The sequence below is a fragment of the Terrapene carolina genome, unplaced genomic scaffold (genome assembly GCF_002925995.2).
Source record: "Terrapene carolina triunguis isolate 2854851 unplaced genomic scaffold, T_m_triunguis-2.0 Scaffold395, whole genome shotgun sequence".
NCBI classification, from domain to species: Eukaryota; Metazoa; Chordata; order Testudines; family Emydidae; genus Terrapene; species Terrapene triunguis.
The window spans coordinates 2,032,423-2,058,563 of record NW_020664746.1 but is presented as its reverse complement, the minus strand read 5'-3'; the positions used below and the strand labels follow the sequence as shown (position 1 = coordinate 2,058,563).

Here is a 26,141-nt window from a genome sequence, read left to right as displayed (position 1 = left end):
GGTGCCTAAAGTTAGGTATCTAAATAAACAGCCCAATTTTTTTTTAGAGAAGCTGAGCACCTGCAGCTCCCACTGACTTCACCGGGGATGGGGAGTTCCGGTCTGATTCCTAACTTTATTTGCACTTCCCCTTGGGTTACAAGTTTCTTTTCAGTTGTCAATTATGACAGTCTCTTCTGACTGGCATTTTCCCTTCTCTTGGAGAGAGTTCTATGATACATTTGCTCCTCCTGGGCCTCTAGGCATCTGTACTCTGTTTGCCTTGTCAGACCAAAAATAAGGGCTACAGATGTGTTGTGGGGGGGGGGGGGGGGGGGGTGAGATATGTCTTACCCCTCAGTTCTTCAAGTCCTTCAGCAAACAATCAAGCCCAAATGATATTTTTCTCAGTAAGTAAAAGACCCTTCCCTTCCCACCCTGGATTCCAGTAGGAGTCCTCCGCCCTCAGAGTCCTTGGCACAAGAAGCTGCCTGCAGTTGATGCAGATAACAGTGCCTAATGACCCTGCCCTGTTCATCTTTCCTGGAGACAGAGCAATCTCCTGCTGGGGCTTCCCATTTAACTTGTTTGCATGCTGCAGCTCTGGAATGAGCTTTGAAATTCATTTACAGCCCACTTCACAAACTGTGATTACCCTGGTGTGCATAAAAACAAACCAAGCCGCTTGCTGGAGTTTGAAGGCAGCTTGGCAAATATTAAACCTCATAGGTAAAGTAAAAGTGATTCCACTGCATGGTCCCATTATCCCTGACTTGCTACATATTTGCGAGGGGTCAGGGATATTAAACAGAGGAAAGAAGGTCCATAGGGCAGGACACCAGCCTAGGATTTGAGAGCGTCAGCTTCAAGTCTTTGCTCTGCCACAGACTTCCTGTATGATCTTGGGCAAGTCTCTTAGGCCCAGATTCACAAAGTTATTTAGGCTCCTAACTTCCACTGATTTCAGAGGACTTCAGGATCCTAAATATCTTGGTGGATCTGGGCCTTACCCTCTCCGTGCCTCAGTTTCCCATCTGTAAAAATGGGGTCAGTAGCACTGCCCTACTTCACAGGGGTGTTGTGAGGATCAATACAGTAAAGACTACAAGGAGTACGGTGGCACCTTAAAGACTAACAGATTTATTTGGGCATAAGCTTTTGTGGGTAAAAAACCTCACTTCTTCAGAGGCATGGTTTTTTATCCACAAAAGCTTATGCCCAAATAAATCTGTTAGTCTTTAAGGTGCCACCGTACTCCTTGTTGTTTTTGTGGATACAGACTAACACAGCTACCCCTGATACAGTAAAGACTGTGAGGCCCTCAGACAGTAACGGGGGCCATATGAGTACCCAAGTTAGAGCTGGATGCGTACTTGGCAAGTAGGCCATAGGGATAGAGGAGCATAGATAGAGCACTGAGCCACAGGAAGAGGCAGCAAGAGAGCGTATATCTGATTGCTGCCTCATCGGGGTGGCATCATCAGCTTCACATGGGAGGAAGATGGACTAACAAGCAAAACAAATGCATTTGGGGCATGGGGAGCAGGGGAACTTGGAGGGTGATTCCATCCCAGAGAGACCATGAAGTGTTTGTAAGGGTGGGGGCATCTGGGTCTTGCTTAGCCCTAGCTTCAAAGGAAGACTCTTATTGGTGCCAGAAATTGCCATGGTCTCACCTCCTTGTCCACAATCTCTACACTATCTGCTGCGTCTGCCATGCAGGAGCCACAATCATTAGCAGACTTCAGCTTAGTCCTGGTCCAACACATTGCATGTGTGGGTATGCCTGAGAGCGTGTTCAAACTCAAACCAGGGGCCACAGAGAGCTGCACTTCCAGCTCCACAGGGTCCTGATGAGCCAGACAGCTGAGGTGAATGTCTCTCTCAGAACTAAAAGAACTAAGTCACCACACCCATGTGTGCAGGGAGGAAATTATATTTGCTGTTGTCTGCAGAACCTCCTCCAAGCTGGAAACAATTCATTGGGCAGAGCAGAGATGAGCAGCATGTTAGCACATGCCCAAACCCAGCCACCTTGTCTGGAAATGGGAGGTTTTCTTCATCTTTGAGGGACTATTTAATCCTTATTCATTTCTCTTCCTAGGGGCTGTTCATTCAGAGTGGGTGTTTTCAGATGTAGTCACCCTTCCAGAGAAGCCTGTAGCCAATGCTGAAATCTGCTGTCCTTTAGCAGAAAGGCTTGAGGTACTTAACAATTTAGAAGGCACTGTCTCGAAAGCCTTGATTAATCTGATACTGGACTCTCAACATATGCTTCATTGTGCTATAGCCCTTCATTTAAAAAACAAACAAACAAACAAACAGCAATTCCCAGCCCTTGGGAAAATGGCCACCAGGAGGAACAGCTGCTGAGGAATCAATGTGTTTGGAAATAAACCTTTCCCCTAATGCCGAATGAAATGCTTTCCAGTAAGGAGCATGTTTGCAGCACACATACTATCAGTAGCTGCAGACGAGAGCACGGCTCTGCTACCACAGCATACACACACAGAACTAAGACATGGCGGAGCGGTCAGTTTCTTCCTTTACCCTCAATAAATACCTCATATCCAAAGTTCAGATCCAATCTTTTAAAAATATTAGCTACAAGGACAAAGCAAGCACTGAATATCAGGGCTTTAAAAGGGGAGAGTAAGAAGGAAAGTCTTTACTGCAAACAAACAATTATTTTTACCTGTGCTCAGTAGACAAGCTGTCAAACCTGTGACCACAACAGGTCCCTGGCTGGGTTAGACATGTGCAGACAAGGCATCAGAGAAGAATGTTGAGGTTCTACAGATCCCCCCATGGCTCTACCTACCTTGGCAGGTATTGCAGTTACACTATGCAATCTATGGGGCACTTTACACAATGTAAGGGGGGTACCAGTTGAATGGCTGAGTAAGGGATTTGGAATGCCCTTACTCTGAACCTATCTGAAGGTACTTGAATCCATGCTGAGCAGCTGAAGGATTTATGAATGGCTGAGAATAAAAAAAAAAGGGGAGGGACTTACATTCACATCGATAGTGTGATCCTGCTGCCATTAACATTGTAACAAGGTAGCTTGACTCTAAGGGCCAGCCAGCCCTGTTCAGTTATCAGACTCAGCTGGGAAGGGGTCAGATGATCCTTATATAGGGCTGGGAAAATACAGTTGAAAGGTGTTGCAAGTGGGAGAGGGGCTTCTGTAGTACACCCTGAAGTAGAGGGCTTGAAGGGCAGGGATGTCCTTTTAGCATGGAGAGAGGCAAGGGGAAAAGGCTCTAGGAGCTGTAGTCTTGGGTAGGCAGAAAAGGTGTTTTGTTTGATATTTTTGCCTAAGTTTTATATTGAAGGCTTAAATTGTGCCCTGAGAGTCTTTGAGCATGGCAGTGACTCCTTCCTGAGCCAGGGAAACAGGCCAGCGGATTATAAAAACCCCTAGCAAAATTCTCCCTGATTCCCATAAGCGAAAGATCCCTCTCCTCTCCTACCCCCCCTCCAGGGGGTGGTCTAAATCTTCCCAGTTGGGGCACTAAAGCAAGTATTGGTTTGAGACTTATTTCCTGGAGATCTGTCATTGCACTGTGTGACTATGGCACTGGTGGAAATGATGATACAACTAATATCCCACACTAGACTGTACCACTATGCATGCGTGACTTTAATCTCTGTAGGCCACACTTGCCTTTCACCTGCTTTAGGTTCTAAGCTACCTTCTCTTGACTTCTAAACCAGCCTCTGCAGCTCTGCTTCCCCAGTGCTGTGGAAGTGAAACTGAGAAACACAGCAACAGTGATGAAAAGTGACCAAAACTGCAGATTCAGTGTTAAATGAGGACCTAGATTCCACTTGCCATCTCAGAAATAAAGAGCCTTGTGGGCCATGTAGATCAGGAGGGTTGGTAATCAGATAATGAGATTGTTAGTCAAAATTCTGCCTGTTCCACTGATGGCCAAGAGTCTGACAGCTTGACATGAGCTAGTGGTTTCAGACAGAACAATTCGTGGAGGTTTGGTGCCCATGTCCCAAAATTTCCACCACAACTGGCTTTTGATGAGGGCTTTCATGGTCAGCAGTGGTCAGACAGGTGTGTTGGCTGGGGTTTGCATGGGAGAAGCTTGCATCACTTTTGCCTGTGCTGTACTTGTACGCCAAAAAAAGACTTCAGGTGCCTGGACCGTTTTCTGGCCTCTCTCACTGCCCCTAAATTAATTTTAAAACAAAGGAGTGCAACATCTCTGTCCAAGAGGCTGAGAGACCAACACCCGCTCCACTGCCTTTCACAGCACATTGGGTCAGTCAGTGTGACTGATGTAGAATGTGCTCAATTCTGTATGCCAAAGGGGTAATGAAACAGAAAACTCCCTGTGTTCTTTGTTTGTTGTGGCTTCTGCAAGATGTGCCCAGATGGCCACAGCTTGAACACCTGTGTACAGATGATTCTGTTACATGCCCTCAGACCACTAGCTGGCAGCAGGGATGGAGGTAACAGGTGAATCAGCTCTTTCAAAGAAAACAACATTTTCAGAGGGTGACAGTAGAACCTAGCTGTGGGAATCAATATGGATTAAACACATCTGTTTATTAGATGTCACAGGCTGCTAGTGTTAATCCACTAGGTGGAATGTATATCACTCCTGAGCTGATGACGCTTGCTCAGTTATTGCCAGCTCTGTGTGACCTGTGATATCTTTGAGACCATCCCAGCTGGTCTCTGGCTTAATACATATAGGTGGACAAATCCTGGATCTTATTTGGGGATTGAGTTGGGACATTAGGGGTGTGAGGATCACCCTGTTGATGTGATCTGTGACCCACAGCTCTTTCAGTGACATCCCCTGTATGTCTCTAGTGCCTTTTGTGGCAGATGGGAGACAGGATTCAGTTGGGATGAATCTGAAAAGGGATTTGTTACTGAGACTACTGGACACAGACAGGAGCCTGTCATTCTCCTTGCTTCACTAACTTGCTGACTAACTGCTCACAACCCATGCTGCTTAATGTAACCAGCCAGGGTTTCCCTAAGTCCTGTCCTGGAACAAGCAGTCATGGAAGGGGAATGCGGCGTATGCCACAGCACCCAGAAGGGTGATGAAGCTATTTATTGTAAACCAAAGAAGACTTGTGCGTGCACTTCTTGGGATCTCTAAGAGATAACAATATACCTTTTGATGACTCTAAGGTCATCTTTTGTCCTTGACTATCAATATGGTATCTCCTAAAGGTTCTCTTATTCTGTCACCCACAATATACTGGCAGGGCTGGCGCAACCCATTAGGCGACCTAGGCGGTCGCCTAGGGCACTACAATTTGGGGGGCAGCGACCGCGGCGGTATTTTGGCAGCGGGACCTTCCACCACCTCTGTGGGGGGCGGCATTTCAGGGCGGGACCTTCTGCCACCTAGGGCGGCAGAAAAGCTGGCGGCGCTCCTGTATACTGGGACAGGGGAAGTGACTTTGGCAGTCAGCCCATTCCCAGTCTGAGTAAGTATAGCACGGGGGATGTTGGTTTTTAAATTAATTCCAATGGCTTTAGATGAGAATCATTGAAAAACAAATGACAAAGCAAATTCTGTAAACTGTCAAGGCAAATAATGTACATTAAAATAAATACCTCACTGAAAAATCCTGAAAACGCATTGAGTAACAAAAATATATTAGAAAGGCTAACAGTACTAGAGGATTTCCTTTCAGCATATGAGGCTTATAATATAGAACTAAACTCAAATGGAATTTTTAATCAGGTAAATTTGAGTTAAACTAGACATGGTTATTCAATACAAAATCCCTTTAAGATTAAAATTGAATCATTAATAAAATGCTAAATGAATACAAAGATAATACTTTTCAGTTCAGAGAGATTTAAGATAAAAAAAATATCAATGAGCTAAATCAGAACTGTTTTTTTAATTGATTGGATTATCCAGTAGAAAAAGCCACAGAATTAGGGATGAGTGACATGATAATAAACAGAGAGCTTTGTCACTCCAATGCTGTGGCAAAGGCTTGATCCTGCTAATCACTGAACTCAATGAGAGTTTTGCCATTGGCTTTAACAGGCACAGGTTTAGGACCTAAGAAAATGTTCTCCACCTCTGCGGTAGTATGGGTGAAGCCTCAACTAGTGGGGCTCTTCTGGGTGGCCAGTAACCTGATAAATCCGGGCTGCTTCCTCTAAGAAACAACCAACTGTCATGAATTTTCCATCTACATGAGGGATAAAATTCGATTGGATTTGGACCGGATTGGCTGGTTCCCTTGTGCAGGATTAAGTGAGGCAGGAGTCAAGGTAACACTTACTGCCCCTTTGGTTTCTTTCTTCCACTCGTTGCTCTGAGACGTTTTTTTCAGGCCGCTCTGGATGTCTATTCGATTGTAATAGTCACAATCTTTAAGTCAAATGATTTTCAGATCATTGCAAGTAATTCTGAATAACAAACAAATTCAGTCATTTTAAGATGGTGCTCAGAAAAACTGCAAGCTGAACAATGAAGTGGAATTTATCTAGTAGTTCATTGCTTATTTGCTCACCTCTAATTTCCATGTAGTGGACTGCAGGAGCAGCCAGAGCAAAATAAGTGCCGTAAGTCAAGGGCAGCATATATGATCATCAGCTCTCTCTCATTCACGTGTTTAATTAGTTGCCTAGCTGATCCTAAGCATTTCAAGTATACGTTCTACCTGGTAAGTGTCCTTCATTGAGGCAGCCACTCCTGTACAGCCAAAGTTTATAGACAGGATAATTGACTCTTGGAAGCCAAGATTTCATATCACACAGAATCAAGTTGACTCTGATAATGGCTTTAGTAGCTCACATGCGTCCTCTGTTAGGAAGATATAGCATACAATACTGCAACACATCGACAGAATGAGTCCGAAATTATAACCCACTGACACACAAGATTGTACTGCACCTAGCACTATAGGGGCATGGTCTATGACTAGGGCTCCTAGGGGGCTATAGTAATACCAATAAATAACTACACAAACAACAATAAAAATACAAGTTTACTAACAGCGTGGTAGCTCTGGTGGCCAGTGGATATTCTACACCCCCTGCCATCCTCACATAGCTGGCAAAGTAGAAAGATGGCTAAGGGTCAGAGTCCACACTTAGATGAAGGCAACCTGGTGAGGAGATTAGGGCACAGAGAAAGGAGTCTGCCATGTGCACTAGCTGTTCTCATCTTTCTATTTGATGCACTGAGAAGTAGCTTATGTATTTATTAGTGGGTGGGTGTAATTTTAGGCTTTCAAAAGCAAAACCATAGGGAATAATACATAATCCCATTGGAGATACACCTCTACCCCGATATAACGCTGTCCTCGGGAGCCAAAAAATCTTACCGCATTATAGGTGAAACCGCGTTATATCGAACTTGCTTTGATCCGCCGGAGCGCGCAGCCCCACCCCCCCGGAGCACTGCTTTACCGCATTATATCCGAATTTGTGTTATATCGGGTCACGTTATATCGGGGTAGAGGTGTATATGTTTATATAGATATACACATATATACACCCCACACACACAACTTGATATCAGTTATTTATATCATATTTCAATTACACCTCTACCTCGATATAACGCTGTCCTCGGGAGCCAAAAAATCTTACCGCATTATAGGTGAAACCGCGTTATATTGAACTTGCTTTGATCCACCGGAGTGTGCAGCCCCGCCCCCCTGGAGCACTGCTTTACCACGTTATATCCGAATTCATGTTATATCGGGTCACATTATATCGAGGTAGAGGTGTATTTTTCAGGTGTTGGTGAATTTTAATGCTCAAAAAAGGTTAGATATGGAAAGTGTGGAAGAGCTGTATAAGTGTTCCCCAGACAGCTCTGCCAATATACTTCAGTCCCAATATCTGGCACTATCTACTATTCCAGTCCTTCCTCCACAGCTCAGCCAATACACTTCAACCCAGTGGGCATAGAAGAGCACAGAATATTGCTTTTATGTGGGTCCTACATACATTTCTTGGCCAAAGAGCAGTGGATTTTGTTCTTTCTTCTGTTTAGACAGAACACCATATTCTGCAACTTTAACATGGGTCAAATGTTGGGCTTTCAGACTGCTTGAAAAGGATTCTATAATAAATTGTAAGCTATATTTCTGATGGTATACCCCTCTCCTCCCTTTTCATTCATTGCTCCACTCCATGATTAACAGCTGAGAACATATATTCCACCCTGAAATAATAGAAAGGGAGGTAAGTAGGATGGACATATATCCCCATAAGATTTCATCTCTATGTATGGTGTTTATTAGATAGTCTGCTTGGCCTGAAGCCATGTATCTGTATATCTCAATAAGGAATGCAGCCTCTGACTGTCTGAAGTGCTGGCATTTACAGAGCATGTGTCATCCAGTTATTGCCTCATGTCCCTCCTGACAGTCTTGATCATCTATTAATTAAAGTGTATGACCTCTCCTCTGCACTCTGCCTCTGAGCTTCCATTTTGCAGGCACCAACTTCTTATTTGTGGTGTAGTCATTTATTATGCTTCTACATTTCACCTAGAAAAAGCAACACAGCAAAATGGTGACTGAATTTGGGGGGTTGTGGGGGGAGGGTTAGTTTTAGCAGATACCAAATCATAATCCTGTGAGATGAAAATTTCCCATACTGAAGATGGCATGTGATGATAATGCTGTACATAACGTTATAGATCAAGTACTTTATACACTATGAAACCCACGTAAAGGAAGCTGTCCAGGCAGGTGTGAGCTAGACTAGATCTCCAGTCTGTCTCTGGAAGAAATTATCTCATTCCTTTGCCATCCTCTTTTATCATCACCAAACTTTCTGAAGTGCTCTCAATGAGACTTTGGATTTTCATATCTAGGCAGGGGTCCCACTAGCAGACTCCATGTCAGATCACAAAGTAGTTCCTCCACCAGGATCTAGAAAAGTCTGCAAAATCAGCTGTGTTGACAACAGAGCAATCCTCTGAAGATGGGTGGTTAGCAATGAGTTGAGCAGCCAACTTCCTCTTAGTTAGCTGTGATTCTAGCCCTTTATCTCTGGCCAAAGGCTGGATATATAAGGATCTAACCGTCAGAATTACGGTGAGGCTCACAGTCTACACTTCAGGGACTTATTGCATGCCCAAGAATGCAAAATGATGCAGGAAGGTAAATTTTGCAATGCAGCGGTTTGATGGTTAGTGCTGAAGTGCATGGATGAGGCAGTAAAGAATTTGGTCATTGGTTAAAATGCAAGAATGCATTCTTAGCTTTAGAACGAGCATGATGAAAGAAAGAAAGAAAGAAAGAAAGAAAGAAAGAAACTCTCCTCTCAGCTCTGTGATGTTCAGTGAGATTCTCTGAGAATTGATACTAGCCCTACAGATCAGTCTCTCAAAATTATACCTGTCCTCTCACCTTACAGAAATCGGTTTTTGAAAGGAAGAGTGGTAAAATATCATTATTTTTCAAATTATCATGCTGACACTCACTACATAGCAAGGGAGTCACAGTATTAGAGCAAACTGGGATGTGTACCTAACACAGGAGAGGGATTCATTGGGAGATGAGAGGGGTCTGAAGGAGGTGGGCAGAGAGTGAGAGAAGGTCTTGAAGCACCTGGAAGGATAGTAGACTTCTTAAGGATAAGGAAACTTTAAGGAGCTCTTTGTGTAACCCAGGGGCTGCCCAGTATTTTCTAAGCTGAGGTCCGATTCTCCCCTGATTTGCATAGTCACTTACAGGCAGTGCAAAGCAGGTGTAAAACCATACCAACTTGCTTGGGTTGCTTTTTACACTAACTTTGCACTGGTGTAAATGACGACACAGGATGCCAGGCTGGGGAGAATCAGGCCTGACACTGATTCACTAGCTAGCAAATGCGGAAACAACTTCAGCACTCTGGGCCAGATGCTTAGATGTCATAGATCCATTGTCTTCAGTGGGGATCTGTTGATTTACAAGCTGAGGATCTGATGCTCTTTAAAAAACTGGACCTTTCTGACCAGCTATAACGTGCTATGTATCCAGCCTGATTTTCCTAACTTTTGAATGTTGATTTCCTTCCATAACTGGTGATAAAGTGCTGCCCTGATGTTTCAGGATGATTGTTACAGTCATTGAGCAGTCCAAAGCACTTGGACTTCATGTCTTATTGCTTCCTCCCCCTATCACGGCATGGTATAATTGTTCAGAACTGCATAGCTTTCCCACCAAGTGTAATAGCACTAACCAGAAAGGCACTGCTATAGCCACTTGCGAATGCTCGTCCAATTGGGTCGTCCCATGTAAATACAGTGTAAACAATGCAAACAAATTGGAGTGAACTAGACAGTAATATACATAGAGGAACTTTATTTTTTTCAATGGCTGATGCGTTACATATTATTCAGCACCATACTTCGCGATGCTGAATCAGATTGAGACCAGGTCTCCAGGCCTGTGCTCCAAAGTGGCATGGAAATCACTACCCAGAATGGTCCATGAAATTATGAACTCACAAACCACTGAAGTCAATCAATGAGCAGCAACTGAAACTTCAGAGAAGGAAAAAAAAACAAGGATTGAGACCCCCTGTTCTTCAGAGAAGCACTAGATTGCTTTGGTGTTTGAAAATATGATTTACTTCGACCAGAGAAGCGTTGCTGAAACTATTGAGTAGTTATGAAATAGTAGCTGCCAGGTGGCTAGTGACAGGTTAACTTACATGAAACCTCTTGCACTTTGGTACCAACCAGTCATTAGCCAGAAGTGACACAGTTCATGGACACTTACGTTTCCTAAATGTACTAAGGGGTTTTAGAACAGGAGTACTTTTTGTTTCAGAGCTGCTGATTATTTTGGCTTGTGAATCAAATGTCCCATTGAGAACCCCCTTGGACATTTGCCATGAGTAAGACAGTGTTCAGGATTTTATTTTAAATTAAGATGAGATATACTGTTAAAGCACATGAGAATACATTAGGAAAAAATAACAATCCAAGAGCAAAAGAAGGAAAAATGAAACTCCATTGCACATGTCACCATGCTAATGGTCTCATCTCACTCACAGAAATCTTCCACTGAACTTTTTCAGTGCCTTTTTATGGGGAAAGAGAAAAGGATTTACTTGGTTTTTGTTTGTTTGTTTGGTTGGTTGGTTTTGTTTGTTTGCCACTCAGAGCCGGCTTCAGGCACCAGCAAAGGAAGCAGGTGCTTGGGGCAGCCAATGGAAAGGGGCGGCATGTCCGGGTCTTCGTCGGCAATTCGGCGGCAGGTCCCTCACTCCCTCTGGGAGGGAAGGACCCGCTGCCGAATTGCCCCCGAAGAATGAAGCGGCGCAGTAGAGCTGCTGCCGAAGTGCCGCCGATCGCAGCTTTATCTTTTTTTTTCCCCCCGCTTCACCGCTTGGGGCGGCAAAAAAGCCGCTTGGAGCCAGCCCTGTTGCCACTTAGGATGAATGCAGGGTCCCAACACTACTTGGGCTAATGTCACAGAACTGAGTCCTGCAAACACCGTTCACACAAATAGTTCCACTGAGAACTAAATCACAGGAGTAAAGGTGCTTGGGGATGGTCTTCTCAAAAGCACTCAGCAATGGCCTAACCCTTCTCCCATTGAAGTCAATGGAAATTGTATCATTGACTACAATGGGAGCAGAATTAGGCCAATCCTGAGCACTTTTGAAAAGCCACCCCTACACAAGCATGTGATTACCGAACTGGGCCTTTGTCAAATTGCGTCTCTCACGCGCTCTCTTAGAACATCTTATATTTACTGCCAGTGCCTGTAGTAAAATATGAAGTATTAAAGCCAACAGTTTTGTGCCTGCTGCTAACCTCTTCGGGCTTTCTAAATTAAAATTATTTGGCTCTACCATTTCATCTAATTAGGGCTATTCCTGGCCAGTGCACTAATGATTTTTAAAAGAAAAAGATGAGACACTTTAGCATGGAGTTTTTCCAAGTGCAAAGAACATTTCAAGGAAGTCAAGGATAATCAGACACCATGGTTGGAAACCTGCTTGCTGTTATCATGCACAAAATTCTCTTTCTCAGCAATACTTTTTCTTTGTTCAAAGCAGGTTGTTTTTACAGTAGATACCTGTCACATAGCAACAGAACATTAATAAAATAATATTTATATGTTAAACTCCCATGTTTTAGAAGCTTAGAATGGAAAAAACACTTCTTTTTAAAAATAATAATAAATAATGTCAACTTTTTTCTTTACATTAAAAAAAATCTGTACATGATTACACAATGTAACAAAATACATTTCTGTTTTCCAGGCTAAGGCCGTCATCTTTGGGTTAGATCTTCATCTAAGGAGGTTACAGGCCCACGATGTAGAACCTGTGTATTTCCCACTGCACGAAAATCAGACTCCCAGGGTTCCTAGATCTACAGCGTTGCCTGTCATTTACATGCAAAGGAGGAAGCTGCCTACAAGGAATGTAGTAATAGCTGCATGCAGGAAGTAGCTAGGATATGAGATTATTGTAAAAGGGCAGGTGCATCGGGCAACATTTGAAAGTTCTGAAGTTTGTTTTTTGTTTTTTTTTTAAGCCTCATAGGTGGATGGGGGGAGGGGAGGGAAGAAAAAGCAAAACACCCAAGTAGGAGTTTGTCTTCCAACTGTAGCTAGAAAAGCTCTTTAGATGGCATATATTTATCAACATGGCACTTAGTGAGCTATTACAGATTGATATTCCCTAAGGACTTTGTCTCTTGATCAACCTTTCTTTTACAGGCGGGATGCCCAAAGTTTGCCCAAATAAGGACTACTGCATCTAATAGGTAGAAAATGGGGCAGACTGTGACTACTGTCTTCTGGCTAATATAGATCAGCACTTGCTGGGACTTGCAGTCTCTGTGTGGGCCATGTCTCCATATCAAAGATGATATGTCTCTGTGGGCTGCATTTTAGATCCTCATGGGCTATTTTTGCTCATTGGCTCTTTTACCAGAGATCTTGGTCAGGACCCTCACTGGAAAGTATCTACAGGGAAACACTGTTTCCATTTGATATTGCGCTGGACAGAGGGAATTGTCAGCTCACACTGACAGATCTCACCATTGAAGATAACCGAGAAGGAAAAGAATTCCTTTTCTTTTCAGAAAGAAAACATAAGCACTACGTCTCTCCTGACAGCACCATGTTAGGCGTAGGTGTGACCTTGAGCAGACAAAGGAGGCATTTACTGCAGTTCAGCGTTACAGCTTCAAGTCAGACTTTGAAATCTTTAAGATCACAATATTGTGGCCACAAAACAAAGAGGCGGCATGCAGCAAAAAATGGCAGCTGGCGAAAAACCATAAATCTCAGTGTGGGTATGTGTGTGCGAGGGCTTGTGTGTGTGCTCTTTGTATACAGGGATGGAAGTTTGCACACCTCTGTAAAGCACTGACATTAAGGCCCTGCTGCGTTAATAAAGTCCAGACATCCTCCTGCAGCAACAGAGAGGTCTCCTCAATTGTTCTGCACATTGCATCCCCTCCTCAGCCTCGTCAGTCACTATCTTCATGCTGTTAGCCATTCCTATCAAATCAATACAGGAGGCACCAGGGAAATGCAGGCAAATGAGCTTGCATTAGAGTCCTGCTGCCCCAAAATCATCTGGTGTGCAGGTGTGCGGTTCCTCTGCCAGGGTCTTCATTAGAAACAGGACTCCTGGGATTCTGGGTCATTGTGGATGGGAAGCTTCTCGTGTTCCTGATGATGCCCATTATGTAAAACTGTGTACCTAGGAGGAGGGGAAAGCAAAACAAATAGGAGTCAGGAGAGCAAATTAAAAAGGACAGGCTGAGCCTTTTCTTTTCTCAGGAGAGTCTGAGACCTAGGCAGGTTGACTTCAGAGTGCTCCTAATATCCCGTTTCCCTGCTCCACCTGCCAAGTAAAATGTAAATCCAAACCATGTTCATGATGGCAGAAGATGACTGTGACTATAATGTTAACCCCAACCCATGCAAAGTAGGAACCTGCCGGTTCATGTAGAACTGAGCTATAACAAGTACCATAAGAAACCAAACTAATGAATTAGGAGACCCGGGATTCTGGGGTGGATGTTGGGGATTGAGTTGTCAACACAGAATTGAATCTCTTTAAAGCAAGTATTAAAAAATCACTTTGCTTTGGCTTGGAATGTATATGTCCTTTAAAGTGACCCAGAGACCTGCCCTCTGAGTCATGTGAACCATACACTAAAAACAACTGATTGCTAGTAATCTCAGTTCTTTTAGTACAACTGTCCTGAATACTGATCATTTCATGTCCAATTAGATCATTGCCATGCAGGATTACAACCTTCTGGAGACTCCTGAAATACACACACTTCCCCGATTGAAAAATGAGAGCATTCTGCAGGCTAAACTCCACTTCATATTCACAAATTACTGATTTCCTGCAGACTCTGGGCCCTAACTGATGGTGCTGTAAATGAAGGATGGGGGTAAGGACCTCCATCTCTGCCTCTTATTCCACTATCTAAACTACCAGGCAGCCTCACGCTGCCCTTCTCAAAACAACGTTATGTACAGCAAGTGGCGTTGCTGGCTTAGGCTGGTGGAGACCCATTGTTCTGGTTTCTGTCTCTCCTAGTAAAAGGGATTTGGAGTGCAATGCTTCGTGAAAAGGGGTAGGTGTGAGATGATCGGAAGGCTCCCCAGCAACTGGTGCCAAAGTGGCTCATGCAAATCCTTGCAACACTTCATATCTAATAATCAGTCTTCCTTGCAAGAGTCCAGACTCCCCCCAAAATGGAATTGCTGCACAGAACTAGAGGGTGAAAAACACTGTTCACTGAAGCAATTAATTATAATGACTTTTCAGGTCCCACCCTGTGAGGTCAGATGTTCAAAGCCGCTCAGCATCCCATGTGGATCCAACAAGCTGGCATAGTTAATGCTTCTCCACAAGAGGTGGTTGCTATGTTAATGGGAGAAGCTTCTCCCATCAACACAGTGAGGTCTACATGGGGGGGTAGAACTATGTTGCTCAGGGGAGTGGATTTTTCACACCCCGAGCGACATAGTTCTACCGATATAGGTCTGTAGAGTAGATCTGGCCTAAGTGTCCATGTAAACAAGCCTTTATTCCCCTTCATCTGAACCTTACACATCTGAAACTGAGGAGTATAAAAATATTGCTCAGGCATGCAGGAGTGAAATCAGAAAGGCCAAATCATACTTGGAGTTGCAGCTAGCAAGAGATATTAAGAGTAACAAGAAGGGTTTCTTCAGGTATGTTAGTGTAAGCAGAGTCAGGATGAGCTCTACCCTGACATCTGGTGGTGAATTATGGCGAGTGTGGAAAAGAACTCCAAGGGCGGATCTTGTTTGCATAGGCACACCCACACGCCTAGCATGAGCCCACAGCAACCAAAAGTGGTTACTTTGGCTGGTGTGGGATCCCCAGTTTCTCTGTTATTGGGGCAGGAAGAATAAAGTTTTGTTACCCTGATTCTGTGAATCAAGGCTAGTGGAACTGTTGTATGACAGAAGGACTGAGTGAATCCGTCACCATTACCTAAGTAGCATTTGCTTGTCAAGGGGCATGGGTTACAAAACCCAGTGAATTGAGAGAGGTTGGGGGCAGGTATTGGTACCTGGTGGTGTGGGGCCCCTGCGTGAGCCTGAAACACCAATTGCACCTTCTCCTCTCTCCACTGTTGAATGTCAGAGCTAACTTTGATTCCCTTAGGAGTCTAGTTACAGGCTGCTGAGCTGAGTTCACTTTGGGCCACTAGTGCACCAGCACTGGGGCTCCCCTACTATGAGCTGAAATCACTATGAGCTGAAATCACAAAAGAGCTAAAGTTACTAAGAGCTGAGATCACTGAGGCTGTGTTAACTAGTGGGGGAGCCTGAATTGCTAAGCGGCTGGCGGAGCAGTTTGCGGGGATGGCTGGAGGAGCAGCTAGCCGAGTGGAGCCTCGCGGGGACGGTTGGAGCAGAGCAGAGCGGAGCTGAGCGGCTCACAGGTCGGTGAGCGGAGCGGAGCAGAGCAGCTGGAGGAGCAGCTGGCAGAGCGGAGCCTTGCGGGGACGGTTGGAGCGGAGTGGAGCCGGGCGGCTTACAGGTCGGTGAGCGGAGCAGAGCAGAGCAGTTCGTGGGACGGCAGGAGCAGCTCACGGGACAGCAGGTGGAGTGGAGCGGCTCGTGGTGAAGGCTGCGGTGGAACCCCATGGAGAGGCGGCCGGTTGGTCTCGGATCACGTAAGGTGCCCCTTAACACCCTGCGCCCCTCCCCCCTGAACTCTGGGGCTGCACTGACCAGGGACAGAGACTTTGGGGGGTTGTTGGACTTTTGGGACTTTGGTGATTCTTGGGTTGCTGGACCCAAGAGACTTTGGGGTTGTTGGACTTTTGGGACTTTGGTTGCTGGTTTCAAGAACCAACGGGAAAGGACACGGCCCAATTTGCTGGGGTGGGTCTTCGCTCATGGTTTGGTCTATGAACTCTAGTTGTGGTGTTTTCCCAATTTAATGCTATGTCGTTTACCTCATGTTATTAAACATTTTTCTGCTACACCGAGGCTCTGTGCTTGCGAGAGGGGAATTATTGCCTCTTCGAGGCGCCCAGGGGTGTGTGTAAGATTTTCCCAGGTCACTGGGTGGGGGCTCGAGCTGGTTCTGTGTCACGCTGTTGGGAAGGGACCCCTATGTACTGAACCCGGCCCTTGCTGCTATCACTTGGCCTGGCAGAAGGGTTACATTAGCAACAAGAAGAAGGTCAAGAAAAGTGTGGGCCCCTTACTGAATGAGGGAGGCAACCTAGTGACAGAGGATGTGGAAAAAGCTAATGTACTCAATGCTTTTTTTTGCCTCTGTCTTCATGAACAAGGTCAGCTCCCAGACTGCTGCATTGGGCAGCACAGCATGGGGAGGAGGAGACCAGCCTTCTGAGGAGAAAGAAGAGGTTCAGGACTATTTAGAAAAGCTGGACGAGCACAAGTCCATGGGGCCAGATGCGCTGCATCCGAGGGTGCTAAAGGAATTGGCGGATGTGATTGCAGAGCCGGTGCCCATCTTTAAAAAAGGGAAGACAGAGGATCCGGGGAACTACAGGCCAGTCAGCCTCACCTCAGTCCCTGGAAAAATCATGGAGCAGGGCCTCAAGGAATCAATTCTGAAGCACTTAAAGGAGAGGAAAGTGATCACGAATAGTCAGCATGGATTCATCAAGGGAAAGTCATGCCTGACTAACCTAATTGCCTTCTATGACGAGATAACTGGCTCTGTGGATGAGGGGAAAATAGTGGACATGTTATTCCTTGACTTTAGCAAAGCTTTTGATACTGTCTCCCACAGTATTCTTGCCGGCAAGTTAAAGAAGTATGGGTTGGATGAATGGACTATAAGATGGATAGAAAGCTGGCTAGATCATCGGGCTCAATGAGTAGTGATCAATGGCTCCATGTCTAGTTGGGAGCCGGTACCAAGCGGAGTGCCCCAAGGGTCGGTCCTGGGGCCGGTTTTGTTCAGTATCTTCATTAATGATCTGGAGGATGGTGTGGACTGCACCCTCAGCAAGTTTGCAGATGACACTAAACTGGGAGGAGTGGTAGATACGCTGGAGGGTAGGGATAGGATACAGAGGGACCTAGACAAATTAGAGGATTGGGCCAAAAGAAATCTGATGAGGTTCAACAAGAACAAGTGCAGAGTCCTGCACTTAAGACGGAAATATCCCATGCACTGCTACAGACTAGGGACCGAGCGGCTAGGCATCAGTTCTGCAGAAAAAGACCTGGGGTTACAGTGGACGAGAAGCTGGATATGAGTCGACAGTATGCCCTTGTTGCCAAGAAGGCTAACGGCATTTTGAGCTGTATAAGTAGGGGCATTGCCAGCAGATTGAGGGACGTGATCATTCCCCTCTATTCGACATTGGTGAGGCCTCTTCTGGAGTACTGTGTCCAGTTTTGGGCCCCACACTACAAGAAGGATGTGGAAAAATTGGAAAGAGTCCAGCGGAGGGCAACAAAAATGATTAGGGGTCTGGAGCACATGACTTATGAGGAGAGGCTGAGGGAACTGGGATTGTTTAGTCTGCAGAAGAGAAGACTGAGGGGCGATTTGATAGCTGCTTTCAACTACCTGAATGGGGGTTCCAAAGAGGATGGATCTAGACTGTTCTCAGTGGTAGCAGATGACAGAACAAGGAGTAATGGTCTCAAGTTGCAGTGGGGGAGGTTTAGGTTGGATATTAGGAAAAACTTTTTCACTAGGAGGGTGGTGAAGCACTGGAACGGGTTACCTAGGGAAGTGGTGGAATCTCCTTCCTTAGAGGTTTTTAAGATCAGGCTTGACAAAGCCCTGACTGGGATGATTTAGTTGGGAATTGGTCCTGCTTTGAGCAGGGGGTTGGACTAGATGACCTCCTGAGGTCCCTTCCAACCCTGATATCCTATGATTCCATGAAACAATTACCCAATCCTAAAGTGCATGTTTAAAAAGGAATATGATCAGTTCTACTACTTTAGCATGCATGAAGAGGGGAGGCAAATAGCATTAGACCCAAGATTTGTTCTTATAACACTCTAGCCACAGAATGTCTAGAATTGCACACTCCTCTGTGCAGAGTAGGGCCTTTGAGTGCATGTACTAAGTACCTATCTGTTAGGGCCTGTGTAACAGAAAAGGGCCTAAACCAAAAGCGGGGATATGAACACACCCAAACTTTGGGGAAAACTCGCTCTGGATCTAAATTTGTCCTGGCTCAAGCTCATTTCTAATATAGCTATCAGCTGTTTTAATACTGATCATTATGCATGTGGATATAACCATTGAAACAGCTTACCAAGGGATAAGGTGGATTCCCAGCCACTTGAAATCTTTAAAATAAAGATCAGATGGCTTTCTAAAAATATGCTCTAGCTCAACCACAAGATACGGGCTTGATGCTGGAATTAGTGGGTGAAATGCAATGGCCTGTGCTAGACAGGAAGTCAGACAAGATTAACATAATGGTCAGTTCTGGCATTAAAAATATAAGAACAATTTGCAAAGACTTGATTTTTGTATATTGTGCCAAGTCAGACTGAATTCATTTGTGCAAGAAGCTCTATCAAGGAAACATCAGCAAGCCAGGATCTGTGCTACAGCTGAGTTAAGAGAGACCATGTGCTCTGCGAGCAAGGCAGCCATGCTGCAGAATGATGCACAGTCTGTTCAGCAGCAGGAGATACAGCTATTGAAAAGTGGCTTCATACAAGGCACCCAAAGGAGGCAGCATATCGTCCATCTCTGCTTGTAGTCAGAAAGGAATTGTCCATGTTCGGCATTTTAGCAGAAGGTGCCATCTGTACGAAAAGCGTGCGAGCTAAAGAGAAATTGTTAGTGTGCTGTAGAATCTCTCAGGGCAGAAATTTATTTTCATGTTGCTTCTGGTGCTTGGTCCAAAAATTCCAACTGTTTGCCATCTGGGGAGATGGGCATATGGGGGAGGGAGAAGCATTCTGTATCACAATGAGCAATCATACCACAGTGTGAAAACTAAAACAAGGGAATAATAGATATTCTGTATTATTGACGCCTGGGAGGTTTCATAAATATACTGCCTAAGGGCTTTTCCATTGGTGGACTACTGTGCTATGTGATGGTTTCTCAGTGGTTTCTTCTTTCATATGACACTTCAGACTGCTTAGTTGTTACAGCGCTAACTTTAAAATCCAGATGTAGAAGATCATAAGGCCCCGCCCTTCTCAGATTACAACACTTTATTCAATCTGCTCTCTGGGATTATCATCTTCACTTTACAGGCACAAACATTCACAGAAAGCACATTTCAAATTGAAATGCACAAGCATTTGTGCAACTGAATTTTACATTCACTCACACTTGAAGCACTTGCATATTCATCCAATCGGGAAACAACATGCCATGTGACTTATCTCACCAATCACAACTAAGCGACACTATGTGGATGCCGAATAGTCAGGATAAATGTGTCAAGAGGTATTTGCCGAGTAGGTTTGAATAATGAATAAATCTGAGGAAATCACAATCCATGAACAGAAAAAGAGGCTAAACTCATTGAGTAAATTATTCACTGCAAATTATTTGCTCAGCTCTACTACCTACAATGAGTCGCTAATATGGGACGTTTAAATGCTGGTATATCATTCAAACTCCATTAGAAATAGCTCCCCACTCTTCCTATCATGTATGAAGCTGACTCCTCCCCTAACTCAGTAACAAGTGCTTATTGCCATTTCATTTCAGACCACAAACAGCATCACCCAGCAATAATGTCCGATAAAGGAGAGCCATTATTACCCATAAAGGAACTTCTGCCTCAGGCTGTTTCCATGCTTGCAAAATGGTATTTTAATTGTGATAATGACCAATTTGGAGATAATTGCTTCTGCAGCACACACTGTTTCTGACAGTACAATGGGCTTTTTAATTAAATGGTTGGAATTAGCTTTCAGCACAGTTGAGGGGACTGTTTGGATAAATCCTTGACAGATTCATGATAGAAATGAGGAGGCTGTGATCCTAAAATATCTTGGGAATTCACCAAATACAAGGAAAATAATCACCAATGGGATATAACTTTCTTGCAGTTTCTCCCTTCAACTCTCAGCCAATCACACCCTCTCCCCCCTGTCCCCTCCCCCCCCCCACACACTGATTTCTACAATTAGGGAAGCAAAGCCAAGATAGTTAGTAGTTTTTGGCTCCCCCCAGGTACCCTGTGCTGCAAAACAGTCCCCAGAACTGTGGAGGTCTCTTGTGCCTGCTTGTCCCGCTCCTTCCAATGGGAACATTGAAACTTGGATGAACTAGACAGGAGGCTCCCTATAGAATTATCTGTCATCATGGTGGGGAGTCTAGGAGATTATTTATGGGGCTTTATAGTATTCAAACCAAAGCAGGAAAGAAGCCAGCAGAAGCAAAGGTGGGCATCTTCTCTGCCCTAGAAGAAATGCCCCTGGAAAGCTATCTCGCAGAGGTGACAGCCTAGGACGGTGTGTCACCTGCAAGAATTACATGAGCTAACACTGGAGTGAAGCTCAATGTGCCATGGTGCCTGAGCTTCCTGGATGTGAATTCTAGCCCTGAGCCCAACATTAGACCCAGGATTTGTTCTAGGCAAGGGGCCAAATTCATCCCAACTCCCATTCTGAGTGTGGACCAGGGGCTGGGTAAATAGTGGCTTGACACTTTTGCACCTCCTCTTTCTGAGGGCTGCTCTTGATAGTGGAGCACAACATAGAGTGCCGGGGCCCTTCTAGCAGGCAAAAGTAGCTGGAGAACAGGAACATTTCTGTCTCCATTCCCTGGCATGCCCCTTATGCCTGGGTCTCTGTGAGGGTACTATAAGCCTAGCTACACTGACTATACCTGCCCAGGATGCCCCCTACACCAGGGGAATTCCCCAAGTGGCCACATACAGCATTACAGCATTTTACGCCTGCAGAGACAATGTAAAAGCGCGGTAGAACAGTAATGAATCAGTCCCCTTAACTTTAACAATAGCCCGGGCCTAGCCCTAACACTCATATCCATCCCTCATCTCAAGGACCCTGGCTTGATTCAAGTCTGTAATCTTACATTAAATTAACCTTGGTGGCTACCGCAAGGACGAGGGGCCGCTCCACACTCAGAACAATGTCACAAACAATGGGCAAGGATTTGGGTTGTATTAGCAGGCACAGCACATGAAAAACCTGTGGGGAGTGAAGATGGCCCCTGCTGGCTGGAGCTGTCTCACTAATAGACTACAGAAGGGAACTCATGCGTGGCAACTACCTGCACTTTTCGAAGCCTTTGAATAAACATTGGGCTTATCGCTGGTTCCAGTCTTGTTAACCTTTACAAATAAAAATATTTATTCCCAAAGTGTAATAACAGCAGAGAAAAAAATTCAAAAGCGAAATACCCAGAACACGCCATGCATGGCGAAAGCATCAATCTCAGCCTTGCTGAGGACAGACTGATAGAGAATACCTCAGCCTCCCTAAACCTATTCCATGTAGTGCAGCCACATCTGCTCTCCATTTGGTAATCACCCCCGAATCTGCCTGTTTATAGTATCAAGTGCTTGCTGAATAGGAAACTTTATTTTCAATTCACGGGAGCCTGGTTTCTGTTGTTGTGGCGGAGAAACATTTGTTGAAGACTTATACCAAGTTCTGCAGCTACTTACAAACTAGGCTTGGAAAGATTTGATTTGATTGGGGGGTTGTTAATTCTGTCCCCCACCTAGAAAATGAAGGAAACAGTTTTTCATCATCAACATTTATAGAGATAGAGAGGGTTTTTTTGTATCCTTGAGGGTAGTAAAAGTCTCTGTATGTGCATGTTTGTTTTGTGTTTGTACATGCATGCTTTTGCTTCTCCACGTATATTGAAAATTTGTGTTCTGCGTGTAGCTGTGTTAGTGTATGTGTGGTTTTGTGAGTATCTGTGTTGGGACTGGTTTCAGAGTGGTAGCCGTGTTAGTCTGTATCAGCAAAAACAACGAGGAGTCCTTGTGGTACCTTAGAGACTAACAAATGTATTTGGGCATAGGCTTTCGTGGGCTAGAACCCACTTCATCAGATGCATGGAGTGGAAAATACAGGAGCAGGTATAAATACATGAAAAGATGGGAGTTGCCTTACCGAGTGTGAGGTCAGTCTAACGAGACAATTCAATTAACAGTAGGATACCAAGGGAGGAAAAATACCTTTTGTAGTGGTAATGAGAATGGCCCATTTCAAACAGTTGACAAGAAGGTGTGAGTAACAGTAGGGGGAAATCAGTATGGGGGAAATTAGGTTTAGGTTTTGTAATGACCCAACCACTCCCAGCCTTTATTCAGGCCTAACTTGATGGTGTCCATTTTGCAAATAAATTCCAGTTCTGCAGTTTCACATTGGAGTCTGTTTTTGAAGTTTTTGTTGTTGAAGATTTGTCACTTTGAGGTCTGCTATTGAGTGACCAGGGAGATTGAAGTGTTTTCCTACTGGTTTTTTAATGTTATAATTCCTGATGTCAGATTTGTATCCATTTATTCTTTTGTGTAGAGACAGTCCGGTTTGGCCAATGTACATGGCAGAGGGGCATTGCTGGCACAGTTGCACTGCTGTAGCTGTTCAGTGTAGGCATTCACTACAGCAGTGGGAGGGGTTCTCTCTTCCACTGTCTACACCAGGGGTTAGGCTGGCTTAACAACGTCTCTCAAGGCTGTGGATTTTTCGCACCCCTGAGAGACATAGCTATGCCAATGTAAGTTTTCACTATACACCAGCCCCTAGTACATAGTAAGAACATTCTGTCTGCTATTTAATACACCTGTTTAAAAATAATCTGTCTCCACCTTGGGGTTTGGGTACCAAGAAAATTTTAACTCTGAACTCTAGGAGAGATGAACATATTATTATTTGCATCACTGTAGCACAAGATAGAAACCCCATCGTGCTGGGCTCTGGCCAGACATATTAAAAGACAGTGCCTGCCCTGAAGGGTTTACAATCTAATTTAAGATGCAACAAGTGGGTGTAACAGATGATTGGAGCGGATGGAGGAGGGAGGTTCAGGGTAACTCTCACAGGAACATGCAGTTACATAGACTTGCTACATGACAATTAGCAGGCTTCAAGTGAAAATACATTTTTAAATAAACCAGAAATAGTAGTGATCTCAGGGATCCCTAATAAAGCTTGGTAGCAAATGCAGCCAGCCTTTCAGCTGCTCCCTGCTCTGCCTCTGCCCCTGCACTCTGGGGGCTCAACGCAACAGCAGCCTTGTATCATTACACTTAGTTCTCCATCTGTGCCCTGAAAGTATTTGCATTGCATCAGTGAAGTACTAAAGGATCCTGCAGCGGTGTCATAGTTGTGGGTAGGAGTGATGCTGATTCCTCTGGTGTTCTAACTGATGAGTGGAGGAGGAACAAAGCCTTCAGCCGTTTCTCTCCTGATGAGGGCTGTGAAGAACCTGTCTGATGAGAGAAGCTTCATTTTGGGAACAGTTTACCAGCTTAAGGCAGTTAAACTGGGCAGCCCCCAAACCTACCTAGTGTAATGGACTATGCTAATTGCTATGGAGTTGTGTGCTGAAGCCTAAGTGGGAAGCAAATGCACATAAATAGGGTGTGGTAAGGGGGTTGGAATGTAGGGTAACACTCAGAGCTGGGTCAGTACAGACCATTGCAACTTAAAGAGGCCTTGACACTGCATCTCTGCCTTTATTTTTGTTAGATCAGATCATATGAAAACCAGTGGCACAGAAGGCTCAGAGACAAAATAATCCAAAAGATCTAAAATGCGCATTATTGTCTGTCTGAGCAGAATGTCCAGTAGATGGAAGAGCTGAAGCACCCCACAAAATAAAGAAGAGGGAGATGGTGAAATGAGATTTCAAGATAGGAGCCTGGTGGACAGATGGCCACTTCCAATTCCAGTAGGAGATTCCAAGGAGCCTCTGCTATTGTCAGACATGTTGAGTACCCTGTCACTGTGGGTAGATAAAGGCAGGCAGGATGTCCTTAAGCAGGATGTCCTGAAAGGCGACAGAGATAGAAGCATCCTGAGGATGCTGAAAAATTTGAAGACTTAGGACTTCTTCTATGATTAGATCCTAACGGGTTGAAGATGATTTAAGTCCCAACTACATTATGCAGACAAACTGTAGTAGGAGCAGTTTGAGTGAAATCAGAACAAGAGGGGAGGTGGGCGGGTTGGTGGCCATATATCACTGGAACCTAGCAAACAAGGTGAATCAGGAGTTGAGGGCACCTCTTAGGGTTGAAAACTGTGTTGGTCTAATAACCTTCCATGCCTGCCTTTTCTTAGGAGACTGATACATAAGAACATAAGAATGGCCATACTGGGTTAGATCAAAGGTCTATCTAGCCCAGTATCCTGCCTTCCGACAGCGGCCAATGCCAGGTGCCCCAGAGGGAATGAACAGAACAGGTCATCATCAAGCAATCCAGGCCCTGTCACCCATTCCCATCTTCTGGCAAACCGACATATTCTGGGCTGACCCACTGTGGCTGTTTACAACATCCCTTTTATAGCAATCACCCAATATAGTGTCTATTTCTCAAAGCTCTGTTCCAGTCTGATGCACTGAGAGAGAGAGAAATAACCCTTTGCTATAGTGCATCAGGATTACAGTGAACAATCACTTGGCAGCCCAGAGTAGGTTATTTTAATGGATACATCATTCTGAAATAAGCCTTCCACCATCTGTTTGGCCTCATAATTACAAATGCAAACAACATAATTCACAATTGCAACATAAAAAAATAAAATAAAAAAATAGAGATGAGATTAAGATGATTGTGTATGGTAGTTATTCCAGGCCATCAAGCATCTGTTCTGCTTTATTCCTGTTTCAGACACAGGCGGAGAACAGCCTCTCTGATTCTTTATTTTGTAGCAAACAGTAATTCACAATGTGTTTTCCTACAGTAGTTACAGATGTAGGGAAGGTTTGGGGCAGACAATGGGATAAACACATGTCCGCATTAGTGGTAGGGTGAAGAGAACCATTTAGGCTGTGCTGAAGCAGAGTGGGCCATGAAGCATTCTGGGCAGGGACACAGGTTTATCCCAACCCCAAGTGGAAGAAGTTGCAAAAGAGTTAGAAAGGGAGAAAGGGGGGAAAGGAGAGAAACACTTCACTGTTAAAAGTAGCATTCCCCATGTTTAACAGTGTGAAGGGAAACACAATAGCTCCCAGAGATCCCAAGATGTGTGAGTGGGGACTTCATGGGCAAGGTTAAGCAGCCCATGGCTGTATTATCTTTCCCAAATGATTTCTATGAAGCTGGAAAAGGGATGATGAGCTGCTCCACCTCCAGCCCACTCATTCCTCTCCCTGCTGGTTTATCTCCACCCTTCCTCCCAGTAGATAACTAGTTAGATAACTAGTTCCTTACATACCATAGGATGAATTTCACTAGGCCCTGCTGACTTGAATTTCTAGTAGTTCTGTTCACTTAATTCTCAGCTGTGATACTTAGAAAAATGCCTGGCAAAAAGCTATGGAGTAAAATTTTCAAAAGCACCTAAGTGACGTAGGAGCCTAAACCACATTTTCAAAAGCACCTGAAGTCGCATTGACTTTCAATGAAACGTAGGTTCATCTAAGGCCCAGATCCTCAAAGGTATTTAGGCACTTAACTCCCATTGAACTCCCAGTGACTTTGAGGATCTGGACCTTAAGCCATAGGTTCTTTTGAAAATTTTACCCCTGACAATGTCAAAGAAATAGTCACACATTC

General features: G+C 44.6%; 1 protein-coding gene across 1 annotated transcript in view; it reads right to left on the bottom strand.

The window, feature by feature from the left end:
- Positions 1 to 11,632: 11,632 nt before the first annotated feature.
- Positions 11,633 to 26,141, bottom strand: part of HTR4 (5-hydroxytryptamine receptor 4) — a 166,432-nt gene continuing 151,923 nt past the window's right edge. Inside the window, exon 6 of the mRNA XM_026658055.1 lies at positions 11,633 to 13,660. Coding sequence (XP_026513840.1) covers positions 13,573 to 13,660 — 88 coding nt within the window. The 3' untranslated portion in view covers positions 11,633 to 13,572. The remainder of the gene's footprint in view (positions 13,661 to 26,141) is intronic.